Source organism: Arachis ipaensis, chromosome B09 (genome assembly GCF_000816755.2).
Source record: "Arachis ipaensis cultivar K30076 chromosome B09, Araip1.1, whole genome shotgun sequence".
Classification (NCBI taxonomy): Eukaryota; Viridiplantae; Streptophyta; class Magnoliopsida; order Fabales; family Fabaceae; genus Arachis; species Arachis ipaensis.
In genome coordinates, this window is record NC_029793.2 from 54,378,106 (window position 1) to 54,395,827 (window position 17,722).

Sequence of the window (17,722 nt, forward strand, 5' to 3'; positions counted from 1 at the left end):
ATAATAAAAATAATTACATTATTATGAAATTATTTTATCATTTGTATTTTAAAATTTTATATTTTCAAATTGTAATTTTTTATAGTGAATTTTTTTTATTTAAACGAGTTTATCAAATTATTGTTGATTATATATTTAAAAATTTAATATTTTAAATCTCACTAAATAATATAGTAATTATTTTAAAATTATAATTTTTATCACTACAAGATTTCTGTTTATTTATGGCATTTTTTTGTGGAGGTTTTAGAAAATCTCCACAATATATTTTATTTATGGCAAAATATAAAACCTCCATTAATTAATACTAGTTTACATTTTTTAAGCCCAATTACCCAAACAAATAGCCCATCAGACTCTAACCTACTCTAATTAAACTCAACCACCCTGTCCAAAAAAAAAAACTCAACCAAATTTCACTATAAACAAAAATTTGTCCAAAAAAGTACAAAGAGAAAAAAGAGAGAACTGAAACCCTAGATCTACTCGCCGCCGCCACATTCATCTCTTCGCCATTGTCACCGTCAAGTCGACGTAGCGTCTGAGATCAGAGGGAGAGTCAGCTCGCCGCTGCTGCCATTCATGTCCTCGTCGTTGCCGCCATCAAGCTTCTACGTCAATGTCCTCATCTTTGAGGAGCTTTGAGATCTTGTTTTTGTTAACCGGTGCTTTAGATGTGGGAATTCTTTCGATGCCATAGAAAGCGTTGATGGTACACCATGACTGAATCGATCGGCGAAAAGTGTGGTTTGGAGTTAGATCGGAGAAATCAGAAGAAGAGAGTTGTTGCTTCGTTACGGAGCAGCTCTTGTTCTTGCCGAAGAAGAGCCATGTCTCGATGCTCTCTCTGTCGTAGGTGATGCCGGCGGAGACGGTTACAGGATCCTTCATGATTTCAAGCGAGATTGGGCAGAGAAAGAACGGAGGAACATCGATCTCATTATCCATACTCTAATGCTCTATGGTTACAGGCTTATAATATTATTATTATTATTATTTTCTCTCTCTATTTATGCAGTGAGAGAGATCTTGCTGCTAGAAGGTGTTTTATTAAGAAGAGTAGAGATAGAGAACGAAAAACGTTTGCTGAGAAGAGCTTCTCAACAAGCTCAAGTTTTTTAGATTAATTTATTTAAAAAAAATTGTGCAGGAACTAATATTCAAACAAACAAAGAGGTTGTGATTAAGCTTGGTGAGTACTCTGATGTACCTAAGTTAATGTTGAAAAATCTGCCTCTGTAGTTCATTATTATTAGCTATCTATCTAGTTGCATTAATGCTAATTACTAATTAGGTATAGGTATATCATAGTTGCAGGTACTTGTGGTGGAGGTAATTAATTTATATAGTGTTAGGAGGACCTTGACTAGTGAGTTGTCGATTACTACATCGTAATGCATTACATGTTGAGTGAAAACATATATTTGTTCTTTGTGATTCTATCTGTTGATTTAGTACTTTGTGATTGTTCTTAGGCATTCTTGGTGATAGTTCAAAATAAAAAACGAGTTGGTTACACATATGAGTTGACTTTAAAGGTCAAAGGTAAGTCACTATCAATCATTTTTGGTTCAGAACTTCAATCTAACTATTAATTTTTAGTGTGCATTTCAACTACTTGCCTTTTTTAAATCGCACACTGATTTGCGAAATTGAAATAGGGGAATTGAAATTGAGAGGAGAGAAGTTGGTTGGAGGCCATATAAATGTCCCAGAATTCTTGTTTGGTGAGTTGGATGACTTGCAGGTACTTGTTATGTTAATATTTATTTGAATACTTTTGAAGCACTGATAAAATTGAAAAAGGGCTTACTTCTATGTCTAGCTTTTAGCTTTGTTTTTTGTATCTATCATCCATATTGTAGTTTGTCTTTTTGTATTTGGTCAATGACTTGATAGTCTTCCTAGAACTAATTATTATGACATAGCAAATTGGACAGCAACACTTTCTCATGAGGTGCATTAGGAATTTCTCAATACACCGCATGTCTAATTGTTTTTGCATGCCTTAAAACTTTGCCAACTATTTTATTCTATAAATTAAAAGTAAAAGGCTCAAATGATAACAATTGGTGTGCTTAATAGTTTTGTGTTCAAATGATAACATGAGATATTTTGTTACTCCTTTCAGATATTTTCTTTTGTCGTTCTCTCCTTTATAAGAGAACCTCTGTTAGCAAGGGAAGCAAGTAAAGTAAGTAAAATGAGTAAGAATCTATTTATTGATTTTTTTAGCTACTTGCAAATCATATTCTACTGTTCATTAGAGTACTCAAAATTAGAAAAGAAAAACACATATGCATCAATCTTTATTAAGTCTTGACATAACTATTTCCCAAAATTTTTTTAGATCATTAATAAATAGAGATCAAACATAGGAACAAACTTAAAAGTTACCTTGCATAAAATTTAAGTTGGGCAAGTGACAGTAGCTGAAATTTGAATACTTATAATTTAGTTACTAAAAGTAGTGAATTTTATACCGAAAACGAGTCACTTAAACATCCTCATTCCAGCTTTTTGGTAACTTATGGTGAATATATACATTAGTATTGAATCCTGCTAGTAATGGGAACATTAATTTTGTTGGTTTATTAGAAAACTTACAACTGAAAAATTGGCCCTTCATTTTGTGAGCATAGTAAAGATAAGATTGATACTATCAAACAGAGGCTTGGATTTTGTTTATTCCAGTTCAATAAAGTTTTTTTTCTTATCCTCACTCTTATTCCTATTTTAGTGTCTTCTTCTATTGTTTAATTTAATTGATCATATTATCCTTCAATTTCTTGACAGATAATATGTTTTGGCTCCTTGAACTATTTTACTTGTTGAGGTTCTTATGTTTCTCTTTCTGTACATATAACACATCTATAGTTAGAAAATTCCAGTTTATAGATAAGGAGCTCTGATTTCAATTTTACTACTCCTAAAATTTTCTAATTTCACGCATTGCTTCCTAAGTAGCTTAGCAAAGAAGGAAATCGTGGGAGAGCTGGTTAGGTGAGGTGTTGACTCGGATCTACTCTCTTCCTGGCTCCTTCTGTGCTTCTTTCTTTCAACTGTGGAATAAAACATGAGAAGGGGAAAGATAGAGATAAAGAGGATAGAAAACACGACGACGAGGCAAGTGACGTTCTCAAAGAGAAGGAACGGACTCTTGAAGAAGACCAATGAGCTCTCTGTCCTCTGTGACGCCCAGATAGGACTCATCGCCTTCTCCAACACTGGCAAGCTCTTTCACTACTCCTCTCACCCCTACAGGTATAATCTTTTTATATTCCTTAGGACTTTCCTCAATTCTATCTACTTATCCTATCATATTTAAATATATATATGAACGTCAAATTAATATTTTGGTCAGGATGGATCAAATAATTGAAAATTACCAACGATCTACAGGACTCACATAATGCGCCATGGACATGCCCATGATCAGGTAGTTATATGAGACTAAGGTGCTCAATTTTCTTTCTAATCATATAGTATAATGAATGATTTGCATGTTGGTTTTTGTCATCAAATCATCCATTTCAAAAAATGAGATACATAAAAGTTATAATTTTAATAATATCATCAATTTTGTAGGAAGATTTATTGATTGAGATGGCAATGCTGAGGCATCAAAATCTGAGCCTTGAGATGGGGATTCAGCGCTACCTTGGAGAAGGCATAGCTTTTCTCCAATACGAAGAATTGACTAAGCTTGAAGGAGAACTTCAAAGCTCTGTTGCAAGGGTTCGAAAGCGTCAGGTATATATATATATATATATACACACACACACATGTGCATTTCGAAGTGTTTTTTTTTCTTCTTCACATAGTTTTTAGAAATTTGGTGACCTAAATGAGCAGATACACATACTAATGTCAAAGAAAATAAATAAATAAAGTGATAAGGAGGTTTTTTTGCAAAATGTTTACTGAAGATAATAAGGTATATATTGCGATATGCGTGCATTACATTTCAGACAAAATTAAATGTTTTCATCACTGATCAAATACTGATTATAATTTATATAATTAAGTCAACTAATGTCAGAAATTAGTTTATGTACTAATTTGCCCTGTTTTCCTTCTCCAGGAAAAAGATTCTATGCTCATCGAATTTGTTTAGTCAAGTCAGATATATTTCGAGCAAGGTTTAATGGTGGTTACAGGATAGGCCTCGAGTATCCTTGAAAAATTTTTATAAGTTATTTTCTTTTTCTTTTTAATTATGTATGAAGTGCAGATTAACTGTGATTAAGCTCCTTTTTTTCCTTGTAAATATTCAAATATAAACTTAATATGAAGTGCAAATTTATGGAAGATTATCATATAGTTATGATCCTAGGATAATGTTACCTTAGCTAGTGTAATATTATCTTGCTTTTGGTTGAACTGGTTTTGGTTTAATTTATACTAAGAATTTCGTGCTGGGATATCTTTGTTTTGTACTTGAAATTTTGTAAATCCACTACCAAGAATCATACTCTATCAATGTATTAATATTTCAATTATTTACTTATATTTGTATAGTTATGGTTAGTTAATATGATTAGTAATGTGACTTGCTAAGAACCTCTTTTTTGGCAGTGCTCAAAATTAGGAATAGCAGCCTGGTAGTGGTTTGCCGTTGTTCAGTTTGTGGCCCTTTTTTTTTAAATTTGAAAATTAACTTTGTGGGGGTTTTAAACCGCCACAAAAATGACACAAAACTTCCAGAATCTATTAACTCAAAACCCCCCACAGAATAGCAAAAAAACCGCCACTAAAAAATGTCGTGGCGGTTTTCAAAAACTGCCACAAATAAGCTCGTGGCACCTCCAATTTTGGAGGTTTTAGAAACTGCCACAATTCGTTTTGTGGGGGTTTAAAACCGCCACAAAACACAAAAAAAATCGCCACAAAATGGCAAGAATCTTGTAATGTATTATTATTTAATTTATATAATAGAACTCAGTAATTCAAAAATCGATTTGTGAGATTACTTGTTGAATCTTAATATTATTTAAAATAACAAACACCCTAGAATGTACATATTTCTTGGAATGATTTTGGCTACTCTCATTGGTGGCTGGATCCCTTTTGATCATATGTTTATCCAAGTAAAGCTAGTAGTGATGTTAAGTTATGTTATGTTTGAGCTGTTGATAGACTTTTGAGATTGAAAGAGTTGATTATATTAATAATGAACTGAATTTATCAATGAAATGAGATATTTCAATTTAGTGTGTTTAATTCAACATATAATTTATCTATTGAACACACACAGACAATAATACACTTTGAAACTGAAGTAAGATGAGGATCTATCTTCTATTGTTCATAATAATGTTAATCAAATCAGTCAATTTATCCATTATGCCTAATGGGTTGCTAAAAAATGTAAATTCATATATTATAACACATTGTCTTCATTAATAAGCATAATCATTATCATAATATTGTCTCAGTAGATATATAGCACAGCAGGTATCAATGCATCCATAACATGACAGACCTAAACAAAAGTTCCATAACATAATATATAGACCTAAACAAAGGGCTAAAACATAATCCTTCCAAACAAAGGTTTCATAACAAAAGATAATCAACCACATTGTTTACATAACGCTGTATAAAGAAACATAGACAACAACCATGGAGTAAAACATATGATCCTAATCAAATGGCTTTATCTTTTTTTCTTGGATGCTTGAAGCTTGGAATTGGCACAAATATCATACAACTGTAGCTGGTTTGGGTGAGGCATTCATTACAATCAAGTCGGCATCCATGGCTAGTGGTACACGGAATCGTGATCTCAACACTTCTTCACAACTCCGCGTAACTGACCAGCAAGTACACTGGGTCGTCCAAGTAATAAACCTTACGTGAGTAAGGGTCGATCCCACAGAGATTGTCGGCTTGAAGCAAGCTATGGTCATCTTGTAAATCTCAGTTAGGCGGATTCAATTGATTATGAGGTTTTGATAATTAAAATATAAATAAAACATAAAATAAAATAAAGTTACTTATGTAATTCATTGGTGGGAATTTCAGATAAGCGTCTGAAGATGCTTTGTTGCTTCTGAACCTCTGCTTTCCTACTGCCTCCTTCCAACCATGCGTTACTTCCTTCCATGGCAAGCTGTAAGATCCTCTCAGTGAAAATGGTCCTCTACGGTTTCTGCACGGCTAATTAACTGTCGGATTTCTCGTCTTGGATGAAAAATACCAGGTACAGCTACCGCATGGCTAATCATCTGTTGGTTTCCACTAGCGTCGGAATAAAATCCATTGATCCTTTTGCACACTGTCACTTGCGCCCAACATTCGCAGGTTTGAAGCTCGTCACAGTCATCCCTTCCCAGATCCTACTCGGAATACCACAAACAAGGTTTAGACTTTTTGGATCCCAGGAATGGCTGCCAATAATTCTAGCCTATACCACGAAGATACTAATCTCACGGACTCGGTCTGTGTATTAGATATCCAAGAGAATATACTCCAGCTGTCGTCCAATGACTATGTTGAACATCATGTAGACCGCTTTGTGGTTGTCAGGCACGCGATCTTGGTTAAGCGAGTAACGAAGATTGGGTGATTGTCACGGGTCACTCCTTCATTCTGACTTAACTGAATTAAGTACGAGAGTATATCTTGGAGAAGAAGTAGGCGTGAATTGAATAAAAAACAGTAGTAACCATTAATTCATGAAGAACAGCAGAGCTCCACACCTTAATCTATGGGGTGTAGAAACTCCACCGTTGAAAATACATAAGTGAAAAAGGTCTAGGCATGGCCGTGAGGCCAGCCTCCAAATGTGTACAATGGTCTCTTAGAAAATAAGATTAACCAAAGATGAAAGGCTATAAAATACATCTCTAAAAGTAGTTTTTATACTAAACTAGTAGTCTAGGTTTAAAGAAATTGAGTAACTAAGTGTAGATAGTGCAGAAATCCACTTCTGGGGCCCACTTGGTGTGTGCTTGGGCTGAGCATTGAAGCATTTTCGTGCATAGGCTGTTCCTGGAGTTAAACGCCAGCTTTGGTGCCAGTTTGGGCGTTTAACTCTAATTCTGGTGTCAGTTTGGGCGTTTTATACCAAGATATTTTAGGCTGTCTTTGAATGCCAGTTTGGGCCATCAAATATTGAGCAAAGTATGGACTATTATATATTGCTGGAAAGCCCAGAATGTCTGCTTTCCAACGCAATTGAGAGCGCACAAATTGAGCTTCTATAGCTCCAGAAAATCCACTTCGAGTGTAGGAGGGTCAGAATCCAACAGCATCTGCAGTCCTTTTTCAGCATCTGAATCAGATTTTTGCTCAGGTCCCTCAATTTTAGCCAGAAAAAACCTGAAATCACAAAAAAATACACAAACTCATAGTAAAGTCCAGAAATGTGGTTTTTGAATAAAAACTAATAAAAATATAATAAAAAGTAAACAAATCACACTAAAAACTATGTAAAAACAATGCCAAAAAGGGTATAAATTATCCGCTCATCACAACACCAAACTTAAATTGTTGCTTGTCCCCAAGCAACTGAAAACAAAATAGGATTAAAAGAAGAGAATATACAATGAATTCCAAACTTATCAAATGAATATTAGCTTCAATTAGATGAGCAGGACTTATAGCCTTTTTGCTTTTGAACAGTTTTGGCATCTCACTTTATTCTTTGAAGTTCAGAATGATTGGCATCTATAGAAACTCAGAATTCAGATAGTGTTATTGATTCTCATAGTTCAATATGTTGATTCTTGAACACAGCTACTTTATGAATCTTGGTCGTGACCCTAAGCATTTTATTTTCCAGTATTACCACCGGATACATAAATGCTACAGACACATAACTGGGTGAACCTTTTCAGATTGTAACTCAGCTTTGCTAGAGTCCCCAGTTAGAGGTGCCCAGAGCTTTAAGCACACTCTTTTTGCTTTGGACCACGACTTTAATTGCTCAGTCTCAAGCTTTTTGCTTGACACCTTCACGCCACAAGCACATGGTTAGGGACAGCTTGGTTTAGCCGCTTAGGCCAGGATTTTATTCCTGTAGGCCCTCTATCCATTAATGCTCAAAGCCTTGGATCCTTTTTACCCTTGCCTTTTGGTTTAAAGGGCTATTGGCTTTTTCTGCTTGCTTTTACCCTTTTTTTTCGCCATTTTTTTGCAAGCTTTTTCTATTCACTACTTTTTTTTGCTTCAACAATCAATTTTATGATTTTTTTTAGATTATCAATAACATTTCTCCTTTTTCATTATTCTTTTAAGAGCCAACAATTTTAACATTCATAAATAACAAATTCAAAAATATGCACTGTTCAAGCATTCATTCAGAAAATAAAAAGTATTGCCACCACATCAAAATAATTAAACTAATTTCAAGATAGAATTCGAAATCATGTACTTCTTGTTCTTTTGCAATTAAAAACATTTTTTATTTAAGAAAGGTAATGGATTCATAGGACATTCATAGCTTTAAGACATAGATACTAATGATCATGTAATAAAGGCACAAACATAGACAAGACATAAAGCATAATTTTCGAAAAATAGAAAAATAAAAACAAGAAAATTAAAGAACGGGTCTACCTTAGTGATGGTGGCTAGTTCTTTCTCTTGAAGATCTTATGGAGTGCTTGAGCTCCTCTATGTCTCTTCCTTGCCTTTGTTGCTCCTCCCTCATGGCTCTTTGGTCCTCTCTAATTTCATTGAGGATAATGGAGTGCTCTTGGTGCTCCATCCTTAGTTGCCCCATGTTGGAACTCAATTCTCTTAAGGAGGTGTTGATTTGCTCCCAATAGTTTTGTGGAGAAAAGGGCATCCCTTGAGGCATCTCAGGGATTTCTTGATGAGAAATTTCTTCATGCTCTTGTTGAGGTCTATGAGTAGGTTCTCTTGTTTGCTCCATCTTCTTCTTAGTGATGGGCTTGTCTCCTTCAATGAGGATGTCTCCCTCTATGGCAATTCCAGCTGAATTGCATAGGGTACAAATGAGATGAGGGAAGGCTAACCTTGCCAAAGTAGAGGGCTTGTCCGCCACCTTATAGAGTTCTAGGGATATGAACTCATGAACTTATACTTCCTCTCCAATCATGATGCTATGGATCATGATAGCCTGGTCTATTGTAACTTCAGACCAGTTGCTAGTAGGAATGATAGATCGTTGGATGAACTCCAACCATCCCCTAGCCACGGGCTTGAGGTCAAGCCTTCTTAGTTGAACCGGCTTGCCTCTTGAGTCTCTCTTCCATTGAGCTCCTTGCACACAAATGTCCCTAAGGACTTGGTCCAACCTTTGATCAAAGTTGACCCTTCTAGTGAAAGGGTGAGGATCTCCTTGCATCATTGGCAAGTTGAATGCCAACCTCATATTTTTTGGACTAAAATCCAAGTAATTCCCCCGAACCATTGTGAGCCAATTCTTTAGGTTCGGGTTCATACTTTGATCATGGTTCTTAGTGATCCATGCATTGGCATAGAACTCTTGAACCATTAAGATTCTGACTTGTTGAATGGGGTTGGTAATCGTTTTCCAACCTCTTCTTTGAATTTCATGTCGGATCTCCGGATATTCACTCTTTTTGAGCTTGAAGGGGACCTCAGGGATCACCTTTTTCTTGGCCACAACTTCATAGAAGTGGTCTTGATGGCCCTTTGAGATGAATCTCTCCATCTCCCATGACTTGGATGTGGAAGCAATTGCCTTCCCTTTCCTCTTTCTAGAGGTTTCTCCGGCCTTAGGTGCCACTGATGGTTATAGAAAAATAAAAAAAAAAGCTTAGCTTTTCCCACACCAAACTTAGAATTGTTGCTCGTCCTCGAGCAAAAGAAGAAAGAAAGGAGTAGAAGAAGAAGAAATGGAGGAGATGGAGGGTAGTGGTGGTTTTGGCCGAGGGGGGTAGTAGTGTGTATGATGTGTGAAATTGAAGGTAGTGAGGAGGGGTATTTATAGGGTAAAAGAGAGGGGGAATTCGGTCATGAAGGGGTGGGTTTGGGAGGGAAATGGTTTGAATTTGAATGGTGAGGTAGGTGGGGTTTATGATGGATGGATGTGAGTGGTGAAGAGAATATGGGGAAGAGGGTAGGATTTGATAGGTGAAGGGTATTTGGGGAAGAGTGTTATGGAAAGGTGTGAAGAGGGGAGAATAAGAGGTAGGGTAGGTGGGGATCTTGTGGGGTCCACAGATCCTGAGGTGTCAAGGAATTTTGCTCCCTGTACCATTCTGGCGTTCAAACGCCCATTGTGTGCCAATTCTGGTGTTTAACGCCAGCTCTGCTACCTTTCCTGGCATTAAATGCTAGCTCTGCTACCTTTCCTGGCGTTAAATACCAGTCTGCTACCCATTTCTGGCATTTAACGCCAGCCAAACACCAGACAGCCCTTTCTGGCATTAAACGCCCAGAGTGCTGCCCATTTTGGCGTTTAACGCCCAGAATGCTGCCAGGCTGGGCGTTAAACGCCCATTCTGCTATTCTTACTGGAGTTTAAATGCCAGTAAGCCTGTCCTCCAGGGTGTGCTGTTTTTGATGCTATTTTTCATTTTATTTTTTATTTTTCATTTCTTTTTGTGGCTTCACATGATCATCAACCTAAAGAAAACATAAAATAACAATGGAAAATAAATAAATATAATTAACTAACATTGGGTTGCCTCCCAACAAGCACTTCTTTAGTGTCAATAGCTTGACAGTGAGCTCTTAGAGAGCTTCACAGGGACTCAGAGTTTGATGTTGGCCTCCCAACACCAAACTTAGAAGTTGAGTGTGGGGGCTCTTCTTGACTCTGTATTGAGAGAAGCTTTTCATGCTTCCTCTCCATGGTTACAAAAGAAGATCCTTGAGCTTTAAACACAAGGTAGTCCTCATTCAATTGAAGGACTAACTCTCCTCTGTCCACATCAATCACAGCTCTTGCTGTGGCTAGGAAGGGTCTTCCAAAGATGATGGATTCATCTTCATCCTTCCCAGTGTCTAGGATTATGAAGTCAGCAGAGATGTAATAGCCTTCAACCTTCACTAAGACATCCTCTACAAGTCCATAAGCCTGTTTTCTTGAATTGTCTGCCATCTCTAGTGAGATTCTTGTAGCTTGTACCTCAAAGATCCCTAGTTTTTCCATTACAGAAAGTGGCATGAGATTTATACTTGAACCAAGGTCACACAGAGCCTTCTTAAAGGTCATGGTGCCTATGATGCAAGGTATTAAAAACTTTTTGGGATCCGGTTTCTTCTGAGGTAATTTCTATTGAACCAAGGTATTTAGTTCATTGATGAGCAAAATGGAGGTTCATCCTCCCAAGTCTCATCATCAAATAACTTGGCGTTCAGCTTCATGATTGCTCCTAGATACTGAGCAACTTGCTCTTCAATAATATCTTCATCCTCTTCAGAGGAAGAATACTCATCAGAGCTCATGAATGGCAACAGTAAATTCAGTGGAATCTCTATGGTCTCTGTATGAGCATCAGATTCCTTTGGTTCCTCAATAGGGAACTCCTTAGTGGCCAGTGGATGTCCACTGAGGTCTTCCTTAGTGGAAATCACTGCCTTACCCTCTACAGGTTCGGCCATGTTGGACGTGTTTATGGCCTTGCACTCTCTTTTTGGATTCTCCTCTGTATTGCTTGGGAGAGTACTAAGAGGGATTTCAGTAACTCTTTTACTCAGTTGACCCACTTGTGCCTCCAAATTTCTAATGGAGGACCTTGTTTCAGTCATGAAACTGTGAGTGGTCTTACTTAGATCAAAGATTATGGTTGCTAAGTCAGAGAGACCCTGCTTAGAATTCTCTATCTGTTGCTCAGAAGATGATGAAAAAGGCTTGCTATTGCGAAACCTATTTCTTCCACCATTATTATTATTATTGAAGCCTTGATTAGGCTTTTGTTGATCCTTCCATGAGAAATTAGGGTGATTTCTCCATGAAGGATTATAGGTGTTTCCATAGGATTCTCCCATGTAATTCACCTCTTCCATTGCAGGATTCTCAGGGTCATAAGCTTCTTCTTCAGAGGAAGCTTCCTTAGTACTGACGGATGCAGCTTGCATTCCAGTCAGACTCTGAGAAATCATATTGACTTGCTGAGTCAATATTTTATTCTGAGCTAATATGGCATTCAGATTATCAATCTCAAGAACTCCTTTCTTCTGAGTTGTCCCATTATTCACAGTATTTCTCTCAGAAGTGTACATGAACTGGTTATTTACAACTATTTCAATGAGTTCCTGGGCTTCTGTAGGCGTCTTCTTCAGATGAAGAGATCCACCAGCAAAGTGGTCCAATGACATCTTGGACAATTCAGACAGACCATCATAGAATATACATAAGATGCTCCATTCTGAAAGTATGTCAGAAGGACACCTTCTAATCAATTGCTTGTATCTTTCCCAAGCTTCATAGAGGGATTCACCTTCCTTCTGTCTGAAGGTTTGGACTTCCACTCTAAGCTTTCTCAACTTTTGAGGTGGAAAGAATTTGGCCAAGAAGGCATTGACCAGCTTTTTCCAAGAGTTCAGGCTTTCTTTAGGTTGTGAGTCCAACCATGTCCTAGCTTTGTCTCTTACAGCAAAGGGGAAAAGCATAAGTCTGTAGACCTCAGGATTAACCCCATTGGTCTTGACAGTGTCACAGATTTGTAAGAATTCAGCTAAGAACTAATGAGAATCTTCCAATGGAAGTCCATGAAACTTGCAATTCTGTTGTATTAGAGAAACTAATTGAGGCTTAAGCTCAAAGTTGTTTGCTCCAATTGCAGGAATTGAGATGCTTCTTCCATAGAAGTCAGAAGTGGGTACAGTAAAGTCACCAAGCATCTTCCTTGCATCTCCACCATTGTTGTTATTTTCGGCTGCCATGTCTTCTTCTTTTTCGAAAATTTCTATTAGGTCCTCTACAGAGTTTTTTTTAACTTCTCTTAGTTTCCTCTTTAGAGTCCTTTCAGGTTCAGGATCAGCTTCAACAAGAATGTTCTTATCCTTGTTCCTGCTCATATGAAAAAGAAGAGAACAGAAAAGAATAGGAATCCTCTATGTCACAGTATAGAGATTCTTTTATGTGAGTAGAAGAATAAAAAAAATAGAATGAAGAAGGGAGAAGAAGAATTCGAACACAGAGAGAGGGAGAGGGTTCGAATTATAAGAAGAAGAGAAGTGTTAGTAAATAAATAAATAAATAGAAAGAGATGAGAGAGAGAGAGTATTCGAATTTTAATTATAAGAAAAAAAAATATTTTTGTTTTTATTTTAATTATTAGTTAGAATTCGAATTTAAGAAGGAAAATAAAATTAAATTGAAATGTAAAACAATTATTTAATTAAAAGGAATTTTGAAAAAGGGGTTAGTCATTTTCGAAAATTGGAGAGAGAAAAGTAGTTAGGTGATTTTGACAAAGATAAGAAATAGTAAACCAATCAAAAAGTCAAGTAGTTAATTGAAAAAGATTTGAAAATCAATTTTGAAAAGATAAGAAGTTAGAAAAAGATTTCAAATTAAGTTTTGAAAAAGATATGATTGAAAGATATGATTGAAATTTATTTTGAAAAATATTTGAAAAGGAAATTAAAAAGATTTAATTTTTGAAAATAAAGTTGATTACTTGACTAACAAGAAACTAAAAGATATGATTCTAGAATTTAAAGACTGAACCTTTCTTAATAGGCAAGTAACAACTTGAAATTTTTGAATCAAAACATTAAATGTTAGTAATAAATTCGAAAATATGAAATAAAAATAAGAAAAAGATTTTAAAAATTAATTTTAAAATTTTCAAAAATATTAAGAAAAAATGAAAAGATTTGATTTTTGTAAAAAAATTTTGAAAAGATAGAATTTTTAAATTGAAATTTTGACTTGACTAACAAGAAACAACCAAATTTTGAAAATTTTTTACTAAATCAATTCAAAATTTCAAAAATGAAGAGTAAAATAAGGGAAAGATATTTTTTTGATTTTTGAATTTTTAATGAGGAGAGAGAAAAACACCAAAATGAAACAAAACATAAGAAATTAAAATCAAAACGACTAATGCATGCAAGAACACTTTGAATGTCAAGATGAACACCAAGAATACTTTGAAGATCAAGATGAACATCAAGAACATATTTTTGAAAATTTTTAAGAAAGGAAACATATGCAAGATACCAAACTTAGAAATTTTTAATATTTAGACACTAACAATTTGAAAATGCATATGAAAAACAAGATAAGACACAAAACAAGAAAAATTAAAGATCAAACAACAAAAATCATCAAGAACAACTTGAAGATCAAAGAAGAACACAATGACTATATTTTTTGAAAATTTAAGAAAAAGGAAAAACATGCAATTGACACCAAACTAAAAATTTGACACAAGACTTAAACAAGAAACACAAAATATTTTTGGTTTTATGATTTATTAAATTTTTTGAATTTTTCGAAAATTATTTGGAAAAAGAAAAATAAGAAATTCAAAATTTTTAATAAGAGTTGCAGGAATCATGCAATGCTAGTCTAAAGCTTCGGTCCAAAAATTTAGACATGGCTAAATAGCCAGCCAAGCTTTATGTGAAAGCTTCGGTCCAAAAGATTAGACATGGCCAAATGGCCAGCCAAGCTTTAGCAGAGTATTACATACAACAGCCAAATTGATGGGAACCAAAAGGCTCTTGCAAAGATAAGTCGAAACCTCGGTCCAAAAGATTAGACATGGCTTAACAGCCAGCCAGGCTTCAACATGTCTTCTGAAACTCTAGAATTCATTCTTAAAAATTCTGAAGAACAAATATATATATATATATATATATATATATATATATATATATATATTTTTATTTTTTTTTCGAAAATAAAATTAAAAAGCTTAAACATAAAATAAAATTACCTAATCTAAGCAACAAGATGAACCGTCAGTTGTCCAAACTCGAAGAATCCCCGGCAACGGCGCCAAAAACTTGGTACACGGAATCGTGATCTCAACACTTCTTCACAACTCCGCGTAACTGACCAGCAAGTGCACTGGGTCGTCCAAGTAATAAACCTTACGTGAGTAAGGGTCGATCCCACGGAGATTGTCGGCTTGAAGCAAGCTATGGTCATCTTGTAAATCTCAGTCAGGCGGATTCAATTGATTATGAGGTTTTGATAATTAAAATATAAATAAAACATAAAATAAAATAAAGTTACTTATATAATTCATTGGTGGGAATTTCAGATAAGTGTCTGAAGATGCTTTGTTGCTTCTGAACCTCTTCTTTCCTACTGCCTCCTTCCAACCATGCGTTACTTCCTTCCATGGCAAGCTGTAGGATCCTCTCAGTGAAAATGGTCCTCTACGATTTCTGCACTGCTAATCAACTATCAGATTTCTTGTCTCGGATGAAAAATACCAGGTACAGCTACCGCATGGCTAATCATCTGTTGGTTTCCACTAGCGTCGGAATAAAATCCATTGATCCTTTTGCACACTGTCACTTGCACCCAACATTCGCAGGTTTGAAGCTCGTCACAGTCATCCCTTCCCAGATCCTACTCGAAATACCACAGTCAAGGTTTAGATTTTCCAGATCCCAGGAATGGTTGCCAATAATTCTAGCCTATACCACGAAGATACTAATCTCACGGACTCGGTTTGTGTATTAGATATCCAAGAGAATATACTCCGGCTGTCGTCCAATGACTATGTTGAACATCATGTAGACCGCTTTGTGGTTGTCAGGCACGCGATCTTGGTTAAGCGAGTAACGAAGATTGGGTGATTGTCACGGGTCACCCCTTCATTCTGACTTAACTGAATTAAGTACGAGAGTATATTTTGGAGAAGAAGTAGGCATGAATTGAATAAAAAATAGTAGTAACCATTAATTCATGAAGAACAGTAGAGCTCCACACCTTAATCTATGGGGTGTAGAAACTCCACCGTTGAAAATACATAAGTGAAAAAGGTCTAGGCATGGCCGTGAGGCCAGCCTCCAAATGTGTACAATGGTCTCTTAGAAAATAAGATTAACCAAAGATGAAAATGCTATAAAATACATCTCTAAAAGTAGTTTTTATACTAAACTAGTAGCCTAGGTTTACAGAAATTGAGTAACTAAGTGCAGATAGTGCAAAAATCCACTTCCGGGGCCCACTTGGTGTGTGCTTGGGCTGAGCATTGAAGCGTTTTCGTACATAGGCTGTTCCTAGAGTTAAACGCTAGCTTTGGTGCCAGTTTGGGCGTTTAACTCCAATTCTGGTGTCAGTTTGGGCGTTTTATGCCAAGATGTTTTAGGCTGCCTTTGAACGCCAGTTTGGGCCATCAAATATTGAGCAAAGTATAGATTATTATATATTGCTGGAAAGCCCAGAATGTCTGCTTTCCAACGCAATTGAGAGCGCACAAATTGGGCTTCTATAGCTCCAGAAAATCCACTTCGAGTGCAAGAGGGTCAGAATCCAACAGCATCTACAGTCCTTTTTCAGCCTCTGAATCAGATTTTTGCTCAGGTCCCTCAATTTCAGCCAGAAAATACCTGAAATCACAAAAAATACACAAACTCATAGTAAAGTCCAGAAATGTGGTTTTTGAATAAAAACTAATAAAAATATAATAAAAAGTAAATAAATCATACTAAAAACTATGTAAAAACAATGCCAAAAAAGGTATAAATTATCCGCTCATCAGCTAGCCTCTTCAACCCTTTGTCAAGGAGAACACCGGGAGTCTTCTACAATTCTTGCACATTATAACCACTGTGTTATCTGACTCATAATATAGATATCCATTCTGATATCCTTTTTAAATTTTTTACCATGGTGAAATACAAAAATTATTGGAGGACTTTTCATCTACAAAAACAGAGTAATATCATAACATAAACCCACATCACACAACCTAGTCATAATCATAACAAAAATTAGTCTAACACCAAAATGAACATGCATCAACCCCATAAACCCACAATAAAATAACCCTGAAACTTGTCGTTCCATCTTCAAAAGAAAAATATTCTACCTAATATCATAACTTGATTAGCAACATCAACAGATAAATGTATTTCAAATTAAACTCCAAACCCTAGCCTAACTCAACAGTCCATATAAACTCAGCAAGATACAACGATACACACTAACAATGCAAAGCCACAAAAAATAACAACAAAAAAAATTAAAGCTTTAACCTTCACATTTACGATGCATTCCTCCACTGGTGTTCGGTCTCCAAGAATCCTCCAACTTTACACTTTGTTAGCGCGAACCCGTCCACAAATGTCGTTTGGCAGAATGATGAACTGAACAGGCAGGTTCAGTTCTTCGGCAAGTGTCTTAGGGCAGAGCTTCAGAGAGAAGAGAGAAAACGAGAGGTTTTGTAGCGCAACAGAGACATGGTTGTTATGAGAGGTGATGATGGAAAGAACGTTTGAATATCCATTATAGAGATCAATAAATGACGCCGTATTAGGGGTTGGGGTCAACACAAATAAAACTACGTCGTTTTGGAGTGTGCCATGTTGTCAGTTAACGTTTAACGCTAGCTAACGTTAGCCACATCAACCACTGAGATAACGGAAGGACGAACTTGACCAACACAGTTATTTTTAGGAAACTAATTTGATTAATTAATTTTATCTTTCAAAAAACAAAATAGAGATTAGATCATCTTTCAGGGACGAAATTAACTATTAACTCAATAAATTTCATATGGAATCCATCCAAGACATTATATATAGATATTTGATATAAATCATAATTTTGATATAGTGAACATTAAGTTTTAGGTATTATCAT

General features: G+C 35.7%; 1 protein-coding gene across 5 annotated transcripts; it reads left to right on the forward strand.

Annotated features, from left to right (window-relative positions):
• On the forward strand, window positions 369-4,508 carry LOC107618719 (MADS-box protein FBP24). 5 transcript variants are annotated; one of them, XM_016320850.2, is made up of 8 exons: window positions 369-1,192; window positions 1,476-1,545; window positions 1,662-1,747; window positions 2,132-2,207; window positions 2,968-3,264; window positions 3,403-3,439; window positions 3,589-3,753; window positions 4,085-4,508. In XM_016320850.2, exons 5-8 carry the CDS (start codon window positions 3,077-3,079, stop codon window positions 4,115-4,117), a joined length of 423 nt encoding a protein of 140 aa, XP_016176336.2. In that variant the 5' UTR covers window positions 369-1,192; window positions 1,476-1,545; window positions 1,662-1,747; window positions 2,132-2,207; window positions 2,968-3,076; the 3' UTR covers window positions 4,118-4,508. The 5 variants fall into 5 exon arrangements, with proteins under 5 accessions (XP_016176336.2, XP_016176337.2, XP_016176334.2 ...); XM_016320851.2 differs by having other exon boundaries at window positions 2,132-2,194; window positions 2,965-3,264; XM_016320848.2 differs by having other exon boundaries at window positions 2,132-2,194.